The sequence below is a fragment of the Nomascus leucogenys genome, chromosome 11 (assembly GCF_006542625.1).
Source record: "Nomascus leucogenys isolate Asia chromosome 11, Asia_NLE_v1, whole genome shotgun sequence".
Classification (NCBI taxonomy): domain Eukaryota; kingdom Metazoa; phylum Chordata; class Mammalia; order Primates; family Hylobatidae; genus Nomascus; species Nomascus leucogenys.
Genome location: NC_044391.1, coordinates 29,366,318 through 29,387,134, shown reverse-complemented (window position 1 = coordinate 29,387,134; position 20,817 = coordinate 29,366,318). Strand labels below are relative to the sequence as shown.

General features: G+C 35.9%; 1 protein-coding gene across 3 annotated transcripts in view; it reads right to left on the bottom strand.

Moving 5' to 3' along the window:
* GLCCI1 (glucocorticoid induced 1) overlaps window positions 1-20,817 on the bottom strand; it is a 131,234-nt gene that overhangs the window by 85,182 nt on the left and 25,235 nt on the right. For all 3 annotated transcript variants that reach the window (XM_030822134.1, XM_030822135.1, XM_030822136.1), the window contains exon 2: window positions 10,920-11,071. In XM_030822134.1, coding sequence (XP_030677994.1) covers window positions 10,920-11,071 — 152 coding nt within the window. The remainder of the gene's footprint in view (window positions 1-10,919; window positions 11,072-20,817) is intronic.

Here is a 20,817-nt window from a genome sequence, read left to right as displayed (position 1 = left end):
TAAAAACAAATAAAAACAAATAGATTTCTAGGGAAAGATGCTGGCATAGAGGCAGGATCATAAAACTCCATACACTGAAGTCTAATGAGATTAAGAGAAACTGCTTTATGTGCTTTTGGCATGTCTCATGTTTCATAGTTTAACTTTTAAAAATTAATTTAAAACAATAAAATACCAAATATAATAATAACATCACCTGGAGAAAGGGAAGTATCAGTATATGTAATTTTATTTAAGATCTAACCATCCCATCTCTCACCCCTCAGAGAATACAAGTTTTGAAATCTCTCCCTGATATCAACCAAGAGACCAAGCACCATGGAAGAAATTAAGAAAATTTTCTCAAGTGCTACAGTCCAAAAACATACTAGGCTAGTAAGTTACTTAGGTAAAATCCTTTCAGACCCAAGTGACAGAGAATTCAGATGATATTTATGCTGTGTTATGCTAGAGCACAGAGGAAGGAAATCTTGCAAAACCTTTTTATGAAGCAAGTGTAAAAATACTCTAAGGCTCATGAAAAAAATTTAAGAACTCATTGCTGAATAATAAACAAATATAAAATTAACAAACAATTCACTGATGAAATGGCATTTTCCAAATAAATTATTATTCCTGATTAAAACAAGAAAAACCATTAGTAAAATAAGCATGTGTGCTCTATGTATAACAAGCACACATGCCTCACAGCAAATGTCAGTATACCTTGTCCAGTGAGTAAACTAGATACATTACCATTAGAGTCAAGAAAGAGGCAAGGGCAGCCGGGTGCAGTGGCTCACATCTGTCATCTCAGCACTTTGGGAGGCCGAGACAGGTGGATCACCTGAGGTCCACCTGAGGAATTTGAGACCAGCCTGACTGACATGGTGAAACCCCATCTCTACTAAAAAATTAAAAAATTAGCTGGGCATGGTGGCAGATGCCTGTAATTCCAGCTACTCAGGAGGCTAAGGCAGGAGAATTGCTTGAACCTAGAAGGTGGAGGCTGCAGTGAGCCAAGATAGTGCCATTACACTCCAGCCTGGGCGACAGAGCAAGACTCTGTCTCAAAAAAAAAAAAAAGTCAAGGCATTCAGTACCATAACTGTCAGTTTACATGGTTCTGGGAGTGGCAACAAATGCAATTCCAAAAAAGGACACATACCAAGAAATAACAAAAAGGATGTAGAATTACTATTTGGATAATTGTACAGCCGAAAAACCAAAGAAAATTACCTAAAAATACTAGAAACAAGAAAAGTCAAGTTGAAGATGTCCTGTACATAAATTGGATATTAAATATCCTAATTACAACAGCAACCAAAAAAGACAAAATATTTAGATATAAGTTTAACAAGAAATGTGTTGTTCCAATAAGAAGTTGTAAAATATTCTGAAGGGCAAACATAACACTTGAATGAATAAAAAGATATACCCCTTTCTTGGATAAGATTCAATACGGTAATCAATTCCTCTGAATTCATATTTAATTGTAATATAAAATATTTTGAGGAATTGGACAAATTATAAAATTAACTGACAAAAATAAATACGTGACTAGCCATACAAATTATTAAAATGAATTACTAAGCAATATACATTAAAATCATTCAGCATTAAAAAAGATATTAATGGTATATAGTATAGCATAGAGAAGCCAGAAAGAGATCCAAGTAAGAATGGAAATTTATGATATAACAATGATATCTCAAAACAGCAGGGAAAAGATAAACTCTTTATCAACTGTTTGTCACTTTGAAAAATAAATAAAGCTGGATATCACCTCATGCCTTCCATCAAAATAAACTCCAGAAATATCAAAGACACAAATATTTTAAAAGAAACATAAAACTATTAAAAGAACATATAGTTTAAATGAAATTTTTTAACTTGAAGTGGAAAAAATCTTTCCCAATTATGGCATAACACAAAAAGCCACAAGGCACAGACCACTGTAATAAATACAGCAGCCAGAAATAAACCCTAGCATATATGGTAAACTGATTTTTGATAAGGGTGTCAAGGCCATTCAATGGGAAAAGGACAGCCTTTTCAACAAGTGGTGCTGGGAGAACTGGATATTCACATCCAAAAGAACGAAGTTGGACTCTTACTTTATACAAAAATGGACTCAAATGGATCAAAGAACTAAACTTAAAGGCTAAAACTCTTAGAAGAAAATAAGAAGAAAGCTTCCTGACATTGGATTTGGCAAGGATTTCTTGAATATGCCAACAAAAGTACAGGCAACAAATGGAAAAATAGATAAACTGGACTTTATCAAAATTAAAAACTAGTGCACTACCGAAAGAATAAAAGGGCAACCTGGCCAGGCGTGGTGGCTCACGCCTGTAATCCCAGCACTTTGGGAGGCTGAGGGGGTTGGATCACAAGGTCAGGAGATCAAGACCATCTTGGCTAACACAGTGAAACCCCGTCTCTACTAAAAAATACAAAAAATTAGCCGGGCATGGTGGCAGGCGCCTGTAGTCCCAGCTACTCGGGAGGCTGAGGCAGGAGAATGGCATGAACCCAGGAGGTGGAGGTTGCAGTGAGCCAAGATCACACCACTGCACTCCAGCCTGGGTGACAGAGCGAGACTCCACCTCAAAAAAAAAAAAAAAAAAAAAAAGAATAAAAAGGCAACCCACAGAATGGGAGAAAATATTTGCAAACCATGTCTCTGATAAGAGATTGATATCCAGTATATATAAAGAACTCCTAAAACTCAACAACAAAAAACCCAATTCAAAAATAGACAAAGGACTTGAATAGACATTTCTCCAGAAAGAAATATAGATGGCCAAAAAGCAGATGAAGTGATGCTCAGCATCATTAATCATTTAGGAAATACAAATCAAAAATCACAGTAAGCTACCAGAGTGACTATTATTTTTTAAAAAAGGAAAAAAGAAAATATTGGCAAAGATGTAGAAAAACGACCCCTGGCCGGGCGCAGTGGCTCATGCCTGTAATCCTAGCACTTTGGGAGGCCGAGGCGAGCGGATCACAAGGTCGACAGATCGAGATCATGCTGGCTAACACAGTGAAACCCCGTCTCTACTAAAAACACAAAAAATTAGCCGGGCGTGGCAGCGTGTGGCTGAGGCAGGAGAATGGCGTGAACCCGGGAGGCGGAGCTTGCAGTGAGCCAAGATAGCGCCACTGCATTCCTGCCTGGGCGACAGAGTGGGACTCCATCTCAAAACAACAACAACAACAACAACAAAACACAACTGGAACCTTGTGCATTGCTGATGTGAGTATAAAATAGTACAGCCACAGTGGAAAACAGTATGTCAGTTCATCAAAAATTTAAACACAGAATTACTCTATGATCTAGCAGTTCTACTTCTGGATATATACACAAAAGAACTGAAAGCAGAGACTCGAAAAGATACCCATACACTAATGCTGCTAGCAGCATTATTCGCAACTGTCAAAAAGCAGAAACAACCTAAATGTCCATCCATAGACGAATGGATAAAGTAAATGTGGTATGTATATCTAATGGAATATTATTCTGCCTTAAAAAGGAAGGAAATTTTAACACACGGCTACAATGTCAAATCCTGAAGTCATTATACTAAGTAAAATAAACCAGACAAAAAAGGAAAATGCTGTATGATTTTTCTTATATGAGGTTCCTAGAGTATATTCACAGAGACAGAAAGTAGAATGATGGCTACCAGAGGCTGGGGTGTGGTGGGGAGGATGGACAGCTAGTATTTAATAAATACAGAGTTTCAGCTGGAAAAAGTAAAAAAGTATTAGACATGGATGGTGGTAATGGTTGTACAATAATATGAACGTACTTAATGCTATGGAACTGCACATTTAAAAAATGGTTAATTCATTTTCACTCATGGTAAATTTCATTATTTTTATTTTGTGGGAAGAGACAGAGTCTCGCTCTATTGCCCAGGCTGGAGTGTAGTCACGTGATCTCGGCTCACCGCAACCTCCACCTCCCGGGTTCAAGGGATTCTCTTGCCTCCGCCTCCTGAGTGGCTGGGATTACAAGCACAGGCCACCATGCCTCGCTAGCATGTTATATATATTTTACCACAACTTAAAAAATAGAAAAAAAATGAGGTAGGGATTTACATGTTATAAGGAGAGATGCCCATGATCCATCAAATGGAAAAAGCAAGTCAGTAATATGATATAAAGTATGATTCCATCTCTGTGTGTATATGTTTAAACAATGTATTCCTATAGGTACAGAAAATTTCTCAAAATATGTGCCCCCCAAAAACCTGCTAATAATACTTTTTTTAAGTAGTAGGTCTAGGAAGTTAGTGGCTACTATTCATGTCCTTCTATATTATGGATTATTTTGCCATCAAATATATGACAGATTATTTTACCACCAAAAAGCATTATTTTTAAAACAAAATCAGATAAAATCCAAAAATACATAACCTGAAATATTTACTTTTAATTTAGCTGAATTAAAAACATTCTGGGATAATTATAGAATGTCTATAAATGTATCACTAAGCATCCCTGCAAGAACTGAGAAGCACAGAGATTTAATAAGATATATGACAGGATGCTGACCTTGGCAGGGAGCAGATTCCTAAAGTAGAAATTCTATGTTTAGGCAAGTGACTTTTTTCTTTTACAAGTTATATATAAAAAGCATTAAATCCATCATTTTATTAGAATATAAATCTAATCAAAAGCATTTTAAATCTTCATTTAAAAAGAAGAAAGAAGCAAGAAGGCAGTGGTGGTTTCTCTTGTTAAGACTGAATACATTCACTTGCAGAAAGCTTGTTAATGAAAATTAGCTCTGTAGATTAACACCATCATGTCTTCTAGTTTAATGGACATTTCAAAAGAGGTGACATTTTGGGCTGAGGTAGCCTGTTCCAGGGGCTGTTTTGGATGGACTACTCATACAAAGAAAATCGCATCTAACCATATCAGAAAAAGTTTAAGGCCTATAGAACTCAAAGAAAGGTATAACAGGAAAATAAACTATTAAGATACAATTTTTTAAATGTTTAAATAAGATTAAGAAAACAAGTTAATTAAGCAAATGGCAAAACTCTAAGAAAAAAAAAAAAACACTTTCAGTGCTCAGTTTTTTTTTCATTCTATTTTGATACTGATTTTATGTCCACACTGAATCTTTTGAAAAGCTTTTAATTAAGAAAAATAACATACTATGCTCTGAAAGGCCTACAAAAATTTGTTTAAAAGGGTTATACTTTGCATATTAGTCAGTAAAGACTAGATTGTAGGATGGTAACTACACAATCTCCAAATCTAAATGACTTAAAACTGCAAAAGTTAATTTCTTGCTCATACTACATGTATGGGTCATTAAGAAGGCTATGCTTGTCACTGTCAGTGACCCAGATGGACAGAGTAGAAGTGAACAGTTACTTCCCTGTCAGAGAGAATGCACCAGTTCTTTAAAGCTTCTTCCCAAATCAAGTCTCATGGCTACACTTAACTTCAAGTGGGCAGAGAAGTAGAATCCTATCATGTGCCCAGGAGAGACAATGCCAATATTTATGAATAGCTCTAATCATTACTATACCTGGGAAGTTGTAGGAAATACCGCTGATTATTGCTGTATATATTATTTTTATTACTTGACCACTTTACAAAGAGTATATATTACTTTCACATTTAAAAACACACTCAAACACAGAATTTAAAATTTGTCCAGAGACTATACCTGAGACTATGGGGTGAAGACTGAAAAAACATTACTGTTTTATTACAGTAACTTTAATTGCAAGTTCAATTTTAAGAGTTGGTAATACATTTTTTGTTTTAAAAAGGTTGTATCTGTAAGGCTACAGTAATAAAATATTAAATTTCACAAATGGATTTTAGTTTTTCTTTCTACAAGGCTAAACAGATGACTCTAAATAACCAGCAGTGATCCATTTCTTCAGAGGCCTTAACAATGTAAAGCTGTATCTTATAATCCTCAGAATAAATGTGTGAATGTGCAAATCGGGTATTATTAACTTCAATTTACAGAAAAGAAAGCTTAAGACTGGGTCACAAAGCAGTTAAGTCAGTGGGTCATGAATTTTTTTTTAACATTTTACTAATAAAAATTTCAAACAGAACAGTTAAAAAAAAAACAACAACAACTGTTCAGTGAAGGCCCATAAAGCCAATACTCAGCTTCTCTAAATAACATTTTGCTCTATTTGCTCCACCAGATATCTATCTAGGTATCCACCCATCAACTGATCTTATTTTTGATTCATTTCAAAGTTGCAGACAGCAGTATACTTCATCTCTAAACATCTGAGTTCAGTATTTGTTTTCTGTTCATATTCTGTATTTTTAAAGTTAAAGTTATACAGCAAAATGCACAAGTGTACACTTGGGTAAGTTCCGATAAATGAATTCACCAACATAACCCAAACTTCTATTAAGACATATAACACTGGCCAGGCATGGTGGCTCATGCCTGTAATCCCAACACTCTGGGAGGTCAAGTCTAATGGATCACTTGAGGCCAGGAGTTCAAGACTAGCCTCTACTGGTGAAACCCCACCTCTACTAAAAATACAAAAATTAGCTGGGCATGGTGGCAGGGGCCTGTAATCCCAGCTAATTCTCAGCTACTTGGGAGGCTGAGGCATGAGAATTGCTTGAATCTGAGGGGCAGAGGTTGAAGTGAGCCGAGATCACATCACCGCACTCCAGCCTGGGCAACAGAACAAGACCCTGTCTCAAAAAAAAAAAAAAGATATACAACATTTAACTTACAGAAATAGAGAGTAGAATAGTGGTTATCAGAGGCTAGGAGTCCTTGGGAGATGCTGGTCAAAGGACACAAAATTTCAGTTACAAGAAACAACTTCAAGTGATCTACTATACATCATAATGACTACAGTAAAATATATGGTATATTTGAAAATTGCTAAGAGAGTAGATTTTAAGTGTTCTCACCACACATAAAAAAATGAGGTAATGCATGTTAAATAGATTGATGTAATCACTTCAAATGTGTGTGTGTCTATCAAAGCATCATGCTATACACCACTAATATATAAATTTTACTTAATTAAAATTAACTAATTTTTTAATTAACATTTCCATTATCCCAGAAAGTTCCCTCAGTGGGCCTTGATTTGAATACATGATCTGGTTCCAAAGTCTACAATCTTTTCACAACACTATGCTACTTCTTTTTAATACATAAACATACTAAACAATATGAAATTTTTTATGTCAAGCTCTCAATAATTAAGGTAGTTGAAACAGAAATATAAAAGAAAGAACACCCTCAAGACACCCTCCACCAAGGCCAAACGACCCAGGTGTTTAATGTCTGTAGCAAGCTGAGTATACCACCTTCCTTCCACCAATGTCAACTACATAATTCCACGACATAAATAAAACGACTTCTTCCCACCCTAAGAGTTCAACAGTTAATCCAGGAGGAATGGATGTCGCCATAAAAAGTATCTCATATGTTCATCTCTTGTATCTTCAATTAAACTAATAAATGGTTAGGGCAAGACCATTTCTTATGCTTGTGAGGCAAGAAGTAGGTTAGTGGTTAGTGGTTGCCATAAAAGGCAATAGAGAGCTGAAGAAAAAAAAAGGAAATGCTTTAGAATCAGCCAGATCTGGGTTCACTGTCCTCACGCTTAACACGTACTACGTACATATTACGTAACGATGCAATATGTACGTAGTACATATTAACGTACAGCTATGTAATGATGTACAAATTACTTAACTTCTCTAAGCCTCAGGTTCCTCATCTGTAAAATGAGCCCTATATTTTACCTTCTTTTCAATGTCAAACTTCTCAAATAAATGACCTACATCCAGATAGATGCAAGCCAGACAAGCCCTTATCCTGGACCTCAAAATTTAGGAGAAATTCCTCTGGCCTTCTAGCAGCCATGCCCCTCCCCATGGGATAAGAGACCTTGGGAGCAAACAGCATGGACGTTATGAGCCTATGCCTGGCTGTAGAATATACTCCATGTAATCTAAAACCAGGAATTTCCTGAACAAACAGCAGTAGGCTTGGCTTCTAAGGTCTGCAGACCCATTCCCTGGTTCTTGCTTGTTGAGGATGGCACTTGAATGTGAGGACTGGTGGGTCCAAGTGTATGTGTAAAGCCAGCTTAAAGTACAGAATAGATTGTAGGGTAGGAAGAGAATGGGACTTAGGCTCAGATGAGGTGGGCCTAGTGGGCCTGGTGGGCCTGCTGCATGTGGACATATACCGGCATGTAACTCTGAAGAATCTGAGAATTCTTAGTTTAAACCTCATCTTCCAGGTCCATATGAAGATTATTTGTCATTGGATAGTGGGGGGAGGACAAAATGTATTTTACTCAATAATTTGTTCATTTAACTTACATACATATGGTATATTGGCCTTTATATTTGCTGCAGACCCTGCAAACATTACAAGCGGGCATGTCTACATATACTACTAACAACTTAAATGTGTATATCGTTATTTGCCAAATTTACCTTCAATATTATCATACTTAATCACACAGTAATATTATGGGTTAGGTTTTATTAACCCCACTGCACAGATAAAAAATCAGACATGTGTAAGAAACATACCCAGTGTTCTTTTCTTCTATCTCCACATCACTCCCTTAACTCTCAAATAGTAGGGTCTCCTACTCTAGCATTATCTCTAATACTGCACTCTCCAAGACAATGTGCCTCTGATCCCTAAATCTGGTCCTTAATCACCATGACCTCTCTTTAGCATCTGATACTGTCAACAATTTTTTCCTTTCTTAGAATAGCTTTCTCCTCTGACTTCTAAGGCTTCACTATTCCAGTTTTTCACCTAGCGTTTCGCTCTTTCTCTGGCTTCTCTTCTTTTTCAGAATTTTTGTGAGGAACGAATAAGATAATGTTTCTGGGCCAGGCGTGGTGGTGCATTCCTGTAATCTCAGCACTTTGGGAGGCTAAGGCAGGTGGGTCACCTTTGGTCAGGAGTTCAAGACCAGCTTGACTAACATGGTGAAACCCCGTCTCTACTAAATACAAAAACTTAGCCGGGCATGGTGGTAGGCACCTGTAATCCCAGCTACTCGGGAAGCTGACGCAGGAGAATCACTTGAACCTGGGAGGCGGAGGGTGCAGTGAGCTGAGATCGTGCCATTGCACTCCAGCCTGGGCAACAAGAGAGAAACTCGTCTCAAAAAAAAAACAAAAACAAAAACAAACAAACAAACAAAAAACAAGATAATGTTTCCCTCTGGATAGTGTCATGTCAGCACATAGGGTTCATTTCATATGTTGGTTTGGTAATCTAAAAAGAATAGCTACCATTTTTTAGTGCAGTGTCACAGCACTAGCTACATACATACATATGTATGTTTGTATTATCCTATAATCCCAGTTTAATAATAATAAAAATGGAGCTCATATTGGTTAATAGATTAGCCTGTGTTAGAAATCTGGCTCCAACACTTTCTAGCTCTATGCTCCTAGATAAATCATTTAAGTTCCCTGAGTGACTGCTTTTCCATCTGTGTAATGTTGCAATGGTCTTGTGAGAATTAAATGAAACAGGTTATAAAACAAACAGTACATGGTACATAGTTAATAAATATTAACTCCCTCCTCCTCTTGCTGCTTTCAGATGAATATATTAGTTTTTTTCTTGTGCGTGTGTACCCTTCCAAAAACTAAGTCCTCCATCACTTGACCTTCTTCTTTCATACTCTATAACTACATTTTTAAAAATTTTCTCTTTTTTAAATTATTTTTAAATTTTATTTTCTTTACCTATATTTTATCATATTTGTGAATCTAACTCCTCTAAAAGGATGGTTCTGAATTAATTATCTGTGTCCAGATCTCTAACTTTCCAGGCCCACACCTCTAAGTTTTGCTAGTTATTTCTATTTGGAAATTCCACTGCCTGCCATATTAAACTTACCCTCTTCCTCACTAAATGAAGAATGGAAATCAAAAGAGTAGAGCAGCATAAAATATTACAAGGACAGAATTGATGAGACAGATGATAAAGAAGAAGCCAATTTCACAGTTTCAAGCTTGCCTAAGAAAATGACAAAAACTGAGAAGCAGAGTTTTACAGATCATGTCCAAAACTTTCTCTCTTTTTCCTCAGTCTTCAGACATGAAACTCTAATTATTCTATTTCCCTAACCTACAAAGCCCAAAATGTTCTCTTTCCTTTGAATGCCCTCACATTTACATACTCCATTCATCTAATGTCGAATTACACTGTCTTCTTTTACCAATTTTTATAAATGTGTATCTTATCTACCTAACTGTCCTGCAGGTTTTTTAAAACCAATGACTATCTCTTATATTTTTAGTATTCTTCTTTATGCCAATAAATGCTGATTGACTACTGTTATGAAGGTATGGTCAAGAACTCAGATAATCACAAATAAAGATGTTTTCAGATTTTTTTTCTGATGTGGAGGAAAAGCTTTTCAAATCAAAAGCTTGGAGATCCTTCCAAAAACAGGGAAAATGTGACAGTTAATTTCTATTTCCCTCTGAAGGCTTTTAGTCTTGGTTTTAAACAGAAAAAAATAAATTCTCCAACACAGATTTCATTAAGCATTTGTTACTACTTTACAAATTATTTTCAAGAACTGTGCAAACTCTTCTTAAAAAATTATATTTTCTAAAATGGTTACTAGTCATTTTAATTTCTATTAGAAAGCAATTCTTAAAATTACAATGTGTCTACAACCATGTAATATAGACTGATGTGCTATTTAGGTATTAAAGAATTTCAAAACTTCTAAAACCCAGATGACAAAAAACAATTATTGCAAAGTTTATTTAAAACAATGGATTTTTCCTTTCTTCCTTGGTTGGATGTATTTCAAATTTGGGAAAATTTGATTATATTACATTTTCTTTACTGTGATCAAAACAGAAGAAGTGCAGGGTAATAAGCTGATTTTGATTCCTTATTTTACCTGAGTAGCTTTGTCTTTCATGCATGAAGGGTAGTGAACATGAGGATCCCGTGGCCACTGTCCCGTGAGGTAAGGTCCTGTTATTGTATCCAAAGAGGAGGTTCGCCTTATTGTACTAGAGGTCCGAACTTGCTGAGATTTTGCCCTGTCCGCTACAGAAAGTGAAAAAAAAAGATTAATCATTAGTGAATAAAATAAAATTTAGTTATTTAACTTCATAGTTTGTAGAATGTCATCCTGTCAATTTTCCCCATGATATATATATTTACACTAATAGCCCTGTTGTATGATCAGATGAAATGTATGAACCATGTCCCAAGGAAAATACATTCATGTTAAATCTCACATACATTTCCACGGCTTCCACAGACCCTATGAAGCCTATCCATTTTATATAAATCTGCGTATCATCTCATCGCCATTATTTTAATTAAGACTCCCATTCATGTCTCACCTGAACTGCCTGTTTTCTAACTGCTATCCCTGTATCCATTTCAACTAAATTTTACAGTGTCATACCCAAATAGAAAACATTTCCATGGTTAGTCATTGTCTTTAATTTAAAGACCATATTATTTAATATGACATAATAAGCTTTCATGATTTGGGTGCCATATACCTCAACATTTAATATCTTGCTACTCCATAATCCCATGCTAAGCGTCATATGAATGGCCTGTGTTTTTCCAAAGGTAAAATACATTCTTTCTGCCTCTGTACATTCTACTTCCTAAGCCTAGAACTCTCTTTCTTGTTTATTTGACAAACTAATTTATCTTCAAGACCGGTTCAGATGTCACACTGCCTCTGTGAAAGTTTCCCTAATGCCCTTTCCTCTCCCCTTCCTTCTAAGATATACTTGCCTGTCTCTGCTTTCACGGCACCCTAAGCCTGTTTCTCTCCCCCACCAGAGCATAAGTTTAAACCCTACAGACTAAATAGGAATCAACATTCAATACTCACTTAATGAATTTATTCACAGCTATACAAAAATAACATGTATAAATAACTTTATATTTTAATTCAACTTCCTCATTCACAGATGAAGAATTTGAGGCCTAGAGGAATACTGAGCAAGAGATGCAAACAAGGGACAGAGGTAAAAAGAACCCAAAATCTATAGACATTATACACAGTTCAATTAATCTGCCATAACAAACTATTATATTTCTCCTTCCCATAGGGGTATCACAAGTATCTCTGTTAAAAATTAATCACACCGAACACCAAATCTATACAGAAACTATACAGGATTCTCCATATATCCATCCTAAATAATTTACTACTAATGTGCATTCTATGATAGAATCCAACAGACTTATAGGTTCCCAAGGCTAAGAGTCTTTTCAGAGTCATATCTCACATCAAACAAAATGCCTTCCTCTTTACAGAGGGTGAAGAAACATTATTAAATGCTGTCCTTTACCTTCCTGAAATCAGAATACATAGTTTACCAGAAAAACAGAAGAAAATGCATGTTATCATATTATGCAGATAATAGCTTAGAACTGCAGTTTTTATTTTTTCCTTTGACCCAAGAATTGATAGAAAAGATCTGAAAATTACCAGATTTCCTCTTTATCTATATTACTTTAGCTCTAATTGTATTGTACTGAAGGCAGAGAATCTAATGGAACCCATTTCTATTCTTTGGAATTACCGGAAACTTTCCCTGTGACCAAAAACACGGTCATTTTTTATAAACGTTTCATGAATTACAGAGAAGATATTTTGTTTTCAGAAAATATAGTTCCTTGTCTTGTATATCAATTGAATTAAATTATGGAATATAGGAATAATTATCAGTTTTATCTGTTACAGACTTGGAAGAATACTCTAAAAGCTTTAAACTACTATTGAGTTCTAAAAATTCTCTTTATTTTTTGCACATTTTTGACCTTTATATTTTAGTTCTATATTATTTAGCACATATAGATTCTTTTTTTTCCTTCTTTTTTTTTTTTATTATACTTCAAGTTCTAGGGTACATGTGCACAACGTGCAGATTTGTTACATAGGTATACATGTGCCATGTTGGTTTGCTGCACCTATTAACTTGTCACTTACATTAGGGATTTCTCCTAATGCTATCTCTCTCCCAGCTCCCCACTCTATGACAGGCGCTGGTGTGTGATGTTCCCCTTCCTGTGTCCAAGTGTTCTCATTGTTCAATTCCCACCTATGAGTGAGGACATGCAGTGTTTGGTTTTCTGTCCTTATGATAGTTTGCTAAGAATGATGGTTTCCAGCTTCATCCATGTCCTTGCAAACGTCATGAACTCACCCTTTTTATGGCTGCATAGTATTCCATGGTGTATATGTGCCACATTTTCTTAATCCAGCCTATCACTGATGGACATGTGGGTTGGTTCCAAGTCTTTGCTATTGTGAACAGTGCTACAATAAACATACACATGCATGTGTCTTTATAGTAGCATGATTTATAATCCTTTGGGTATACACCTAGTAATGGGACCGCTGAGTCAAATGGTATTTTTAGTTCTACATCCTTGAGGAATCACCACACTGTCTTCCACAATAGTTGAACTAGTTTACACTCCCACCAACAGTGTAAAAGCATTCTTGTTTCTCCACATCCTCTCCAGCATCTGTTGTTTCCTGACTTTTTAATGATCGCCATTCTAACTGGTGTGAGATAGTATCTCATTGTGGTTTTAATTTGCAGCCAGAAGAGAGTAGGGGCCGATATTCAACATTCTTACAGAAAAGAACTTTCAACCCAGAATTTCATATCCAGCCAAACTAAGCTTCATAAGTGAAGGAGAAATAAAATTCTTTACAGATAAGCAAATGCTGAGAGATGCTGTCACCACCAGGCCTGCCTTACAAGAGCTCCTGCAGGAAGCACTAAACATGGAAAGGACAACCAGTACCAGCCACTGCAAAAACATGCCAAATTGTAAAGACCACCGATGCTAGGAAGAAACTGCATCAAATAACGGGCAGAATAACCAGCTATCATCATAATGTCAGGATCAAATTTACACATAACAATATTAACCTTAAATGTAAATGGACTAAATGCCTCAATTAAAAGACACAGACTGGCAAACTGGATTAAGATTCAAGACTCATTAGTGTGCTATATTCAGGAGACCCATCTCACATGCAGAGACACACATAGGCAAAAAATAAAGGGATGGAGGAAGATATACCAAGCAAATGCAAAGCAAAAAACAGCAGGGGTTGCAATCCTAGTCTCTGATAAAACAGACTTTAAACCAACAAAGATCAAAAGAGACAAAGAAGGCCATTACATAATGGTAAAGGGTACATATAGATTCTTGACATCAACATTACAGCTTATATGCATCACTATTATAATTTGTCCCATTAATTATTTTTGAAGTTTTATGATACTGAATATTATGACCCCCTTCTGCTTTCTTTCTGTTAATTTGCATGGTATGCCCATCCTTTCATTTTTAAGTTCTTAAAAGATTTTTTTATGTGTATCATAAAACAAAATATGATTTTGTACTTTTTGAAAAAAACATTGTAGCAAGCCTTCTGGTTGTAAAAGGTGAGCTTATCCCAATTATATTTATTGTTATAACAAATTTGGTTTAATTTGTCATGTAACTTTTTCCTATTTTGGAATGTTTCCTTGCTAATTGCTTTCTGTTTTATTGTTTGTTTCTTCTCCCTTTATCTTTACCTCCTCCCCACATCATAGGTAACTTTGAAGATACATAAACTGTTTCTAGTTCTATTAATACTACTAGAAGTTATTTATATTAACTTTTTGAATATTTTTCCTGGTTATAAAGGCAATACCTACTAATTTTAGCAACACTGGGGAACAGAAAATTAACATCTCCCATTATCTGATTTATAATAATTTGTTTAAAATTTTAAAGTTTACTTTAAATTCTTTCCACCATGAAGAAACAAAAGACAACAAACTGTTGAGAGGCAAAGCCGACATTTATCAGTTGACCTCTAAATTTAAAAGGCCTATGTAAAGGTCAGCTATAACCAGATAAGGAAACACCATTCTAACTGAATAACTTGAGCCTCTATTTAAATTGCTCCAAACAATTTGAAAAGTTGTATGTAGTCCATTTAATTATTAAAACTCCTTTTAGTGTAGTAAATAAACAATAGGAACAATTTTAATTGTTTTTTTGAAGGGGTGGTGTTAAATTTATTTTATTTGTGTTTTCTACAGATGGTCTAGTTCTGTCACCCAGGGCTAGGGGACAGTGGCATGATCACAGCTCACTGCAGCCTCAAACTCCCAGACTTAAGTGATCCTCCTGCCTCAGTCTCTTGAGTAGCTGGGACCACAGGTGTGCATCACCACACCCAGCTAATTTTTTAAATTTATAGAGATGAGGCCTCACTGTGTTGACCAGGCTTCTCAAACTCCTGGGCTCAAGCGATCCTCCCATCTTGGCCTCCCAAAATACTGTGAATACAGGTATAAGCCACCATTCCCAGCCTTGTTCTTTTCAGACACAGGGTATTGCTCTGTCGCCAGCCCAGGCTGTAGTGTACCGGCATGATCATAGCTCACTACAGCCTAGAACTCCTGGGCTCAAGTTATCCTCCCGCCTCAGCTCTACAGTAGTTAGGACTATAGGTGTGCACCACCACATCTGGCTAATTTTTAAATTTTTTGTGGGGATGGGGTCTCGCTGTGTTGCTCAAGATGGTTTCAAACTCCTGGCCTCAAGCAATCCTTTCCCCTTAGGCTCCCAAAGCGCTGAGATTACAGGCGTGAGTCACAATACTCAGCCCATTTTAATGTTTTATAATGAGTTAAATATATAAATAACCTATAAATGAGTCCCTTGGTCTGTATAATAATATTCTAATCTATACTTTTACTTATTTACTTAATTTTTATTTTATTATATTTTTAATCATTGAATCTTTACCTATCTCTTTAAAAAGATTACATGCTCTACCCTTAGTGTTCACTTTCTATAACTACTCTGTCAGAACTATGGTCTTCAAATTATTTTTACTAAGTGTCCCTATTGGTAAATATATAGGCATGCAGTAATGTGTAGCTGTTTATTTATGTACTGGATATCTATGATATTGCTAATATGTTATATATTATAAAACAGAAAAATAGAAATGCATATGTAGGAAATAAAAAATAAAAATACGGAAATTATATTTTCTTTCTGTATCTCAAAAAATAAATTTTGGGGGGCAACAACCTATTTAGAGACATTAAAAGCTTGACTATACACTCTAGAAAATATCCTGCAGCAAAAAAGTCAACCAATTCTTTGAAATCTGTGACTAGCAGCTAAACTTTTAGATCTAATACATTTAAACATGTAGTCAGCTCCTTCAAAAGGTCAGTAGCTATTAATAAAGTTCTGGCCATGGCAATAAGAACCTTAAAACCTAAATACAAAACACTTTAAGGTAGAATGCTTAGGAACACTAGAAAGTAAGAAAGACAAAGTACACTATAGCTTCTTTGGAAAAGACCCAACCACGCAAACAAGGCATTTTGCATGCAAATAAAAGTTAAAAGTAGTTACAATAAAAGCTAACTCCTGAGCCTGCACAGTGGCTCACACCTGTCATCCCAGCACTTTGGGAGGCCGAGGTGGGCAGATGACCTGAAGTCAGGAGTTTGAGACCAGCCTGGCCAAAATGGCGAAACCCTGTCTCTACTAAAAGTACAAAAATTAGCTGGGCGTGGTGGTGGGCGCCTGTAATCTCAGCTACTCAGAAGGCTGAGGCAGGTGAATCGCTTGAACCCGAGAGGCAGAGGTTGCAGTGAGCCAAGATCACGCCACTGCACTCCAGCCTGGGTGACAAGAGCAAGACTCCGTCTCAAAAACAACAACAACAACAACAACAACAACAACAAAACAAAACAAAACAAAAAAAACTACCTCCTCAAAAATGTAAGTCTGAAAAAAACAAAGTAGGTTCTCTTATAAAATGAAAGTGCCACAGTAAAATTAAATCAGACTGCTCTAATATATGTTAAATTTAGATTTTAATAATTTAATTTCATTAAATAATTTAACCCTGAGTCTAAAAATTTTATAAACTAGCTATAATATTCTATAGCTACTTTATTTATTTATTTATTTATTTATTTATTTATTTATTTGAGACAGTCTCACTCTGTCACCCAGGCTGGAGTGCAGTGGTGTGATCTTGGCTCACTGTAACCTCTGCCTCCCATATTCAAGTAATGCTCATGTCTCAGGCTCCCGAATAGCTGGATTACAAGTATGAACCAACACGTCTGGCTAATTTTTATATTTTTTGTAGAGACAGGGTTTCACTATGTTGGCCAGGCTGGTCTTGAATTCCTGACCTCAAGTGATCTGCCTGCCTCAGCCTCCCAAACTGCTGGGATTACAGGTGTGAGCCACCATGCCCAGCCTCTATAGCTACTTTATAAAACCTTTATTTTAACAGGTAGTCAGTGAGTTTTTCATGATGTTTAACTTCACATATTCGTATTAATTCAATCTTCATTGAAATCAAAATACCAAATTCATCAAGATCAGACTGAATACAAGACATTAAGGTGCTTTTCTTCAACTTCAAAATATCTGGAAATGATATAGTTTTTAAACTACCTGAGATCAAAAATAGCCATAAATAAATACAGGTGGGGAATTTTCCTGCTATTGGTTCACTAAGGCTAAGCATAAATTTGCTAAAGCTCAATTTTATTAATAGAAATTTACTTCATTAATTCTGTAATGAGAATACCTTGAAAGCTATAGTTTTTAATGTATTATCACTACTAACATTAAGTAATTTTCTCCTTGCCTCGCAGTTATAGACAATGATTTTAAAAATAAATTTAAAAAAAAGGTAACAAAGTAACTGAGAATACAAGATATGGAAAGGTGACTGGTATGTTTTTCTACCCAATCTAATCTACATTAGTATTTATCATCCAATAGAATTATTACTAGATTTAGTTTTCCTAAGTTAGCATAATCTAAGCACTTCAACAGCCATTAATAGTCTTCCTCCTTGGCATACAAAATGATGAAACATTAGCCAAATACATGGGCCACATAAAATCACCAAATTCAAATGAACTTCAGATAAGTGACAGGAAGGATACTAGTTGTGAATATGCTTTCTGAAATAAAACCAAAGAGCAAAACTGAAGCTCTCTCAGTGTGGGTAGAATCTGAAATACTAAACAACCAAACCTGGAACTCTGCCACAGAAGCAATCTAGAAAACATGCAGAAATGACCATATGGCTGCCCTGCAGAATCTGGAAAGAAACCAATCAAGAAGCTGACAAGAGAAACAAACATGCTTCTGACCAAATGAGGCCTGACAAAACTCTGTAACCTGAGGTCCATCAGGAAAAACAAACAAACCAAAAAATGTAGTCAGGCAGCTATTTAGGCATGATTCTCTAGGTTACAGCTCACCCAATAAACTTATGTCAAATGACACATAAGTTAAGACATTTAGAAGGAGGCCTTCAGTCTATTTTCAAAGAAAACTCAAGGGAGTATCTTTGCATCAAGGTTGAAAAGAAAACTTCACTAATATGGCTACAAGAAGCCTGGTAACAAGCACTGAAAAAGTACACAACAAATTAAGATGGAGCTCTGATATTTGGAATACTTTTTTTTTTTAATTACATATATGGCAAAAGATTTTTTTAAGTTCGTTTTTTTGGGAGGTGGCAGAATAATAGTCCTTTAAGGAACTTTAGCAAAGTAGTAATTAGTAGAAGGAGATTCATCAGCCTTATAAATTTCAAATGAATTCTGTTAATGAAATTCCAAACATCTAAAATCCACTATGACTAATGAGTTCATATACTAAAGAAGTAATCACAAAGTATTAGCAACTACAAAAACAACCAAAATAACTGACCAAAGGTGGAAAGTCATATTGTAAGCAAAAAGAACACAAATATTCCTAATCAGAAAACAACATTTCACAAAATTCTGTGAATTTCACTTCCAGTTAAAGCACCAAAGCTTGGAAAATTTTTTATCAAATGAGACAGACTCACTATTACATCTCAATTTATAAAGAAAAACTGTTTTTAACAAGAGCACAACAATAAAGGTTATAAAATGGGCTGTTTTCATTTTTATTTTTTTTTTAATTGAACTTAAAATTTATTATTTTTTATTATACTTTAAGTTCTAGGGTACATGTGCACAACGTGCAGGTTTGTTACATATGTATACACGTGCCATGTTGGTGTGCTGCACCCATTAACTCATCATTTACATTAGGTATATCTCCTAATGCTATCCCCCCCCGCCCAACCCCACGACAGGCCCTGGTGTGTGATGTTCCCCTTCCTGTGTCCAGGTGTTCTCATTGTTCAATTCCCACCTATGAGTGAGGACATGCAGTGTTTGGTTTTTTATCCTTGCGATAGTTTGCTGAGAATGATGGTTTCCAGCTTCATCCATGTCCCTACAAAGGACATGAACTCATCCTTTTTTATGGCTGCATAGTATTCCATGGTGTATATGTGCCACATTTTCTTAATCCAGTCTATCATTGATGGACATTTGGGTTGCTCTGTTGCCCAGACTAGAGTGCAGTGGAACAATCTCGGCTCACTGCAGCCCTGATCTCCCAGGCTCAGATGATCCTCCTGCCTTAGCTTCCCGAGTATTTGGGGCTACAGGCACATGCTACCACGCCCAGCTAATTTTTGTATTTTTTGTAGAGGACAGGGTTTTGCCATATTGCCCAGGACGGTCTGGAACTCCTGGGCTCAAATGATTTGCCTACCTCGGTCTCCTAAAGTGCTAACTAATATTACTGGTCAAACACCTTGATAATTAAAGTAGGGAATAATTTCCTCAATATAATGACATATAGGAAAAAGCATTTTCCCTCAAAATTTGATTTTTATTTAATAACAAATAAAGGTAACAAATAGAAAAATATTCACTCTTCTAGTAGAGGATACTACTAAAATTTTTCACTTGCTTTTACTTGGGATTGATGTCCATACATACAGAAATACACAGACATACACAAAACACAAACACATACACTCACATGCTCTCCCTATTTGTCCACGTAACAGTTTCACTTCAAACACTGATACACAAACACAAACACTGTTAGTGTATTAAGTGAAACCATTGCCTGGACAAATATGGAGAGAGAGTGTGTGTGTGTGTGTGTGTGTCTGTGTGTATCTCTACGTATATCTATGTAATATATGTAGCATTTTCTGTCCATTAAATAGAGTAATAAGTCAATATTCAAGACAGTTCCTTGCATAAAAGTTTTGTCAATGTATTCCAACAATATGAAGATGCTGGCAGAATAGATTTTAACGACAGACAGACAGCAATGAAGAAAGGTGCTACACTTGAATGTCCCCTCCAAAACTCATGTTGAAATTTAATTGCCACTCTGATGGTATTAAGAGTGGGGACCAATAAGAGGCATTTAGGCCATGAGGGCTCTGCCTTCGTGAATGCATTAATGTTATTACAAGAGCAGATTGTTATAAGAGCTAGGTCGACCCTCTATTGCTCTCTTGCCTTTCTACCCCTGTCATGGGATGACATAGCATGAAGGCCCTCACCAAATGCTAGTACCTTGATACTGTACTTCCCACTCTCCGGAATTGTGAAAAATGAATTTCTTTTTTGTGAAAGTGGCAGAGTAAAATTAAATCAGACTGCTCTAATATATAAGTTAAATTTAGATTTTAATAGTTTAATTTCATTAAATAATTTAACCCTGAGATTGAAAATTTTATAAACTAGCTATAACATTCTATAGCTACTTTATTTATTTATTTGAGACAGAGTCTCACTCTGTCACCCAGGATGGAGTGCAGTGGTGTGATCTCGGCTCACTGTAACTTCTGCCTCCCAGGTTCAAGTGATTCTCATGTCTCAGCCTCCCAAGTAGCTGGGATT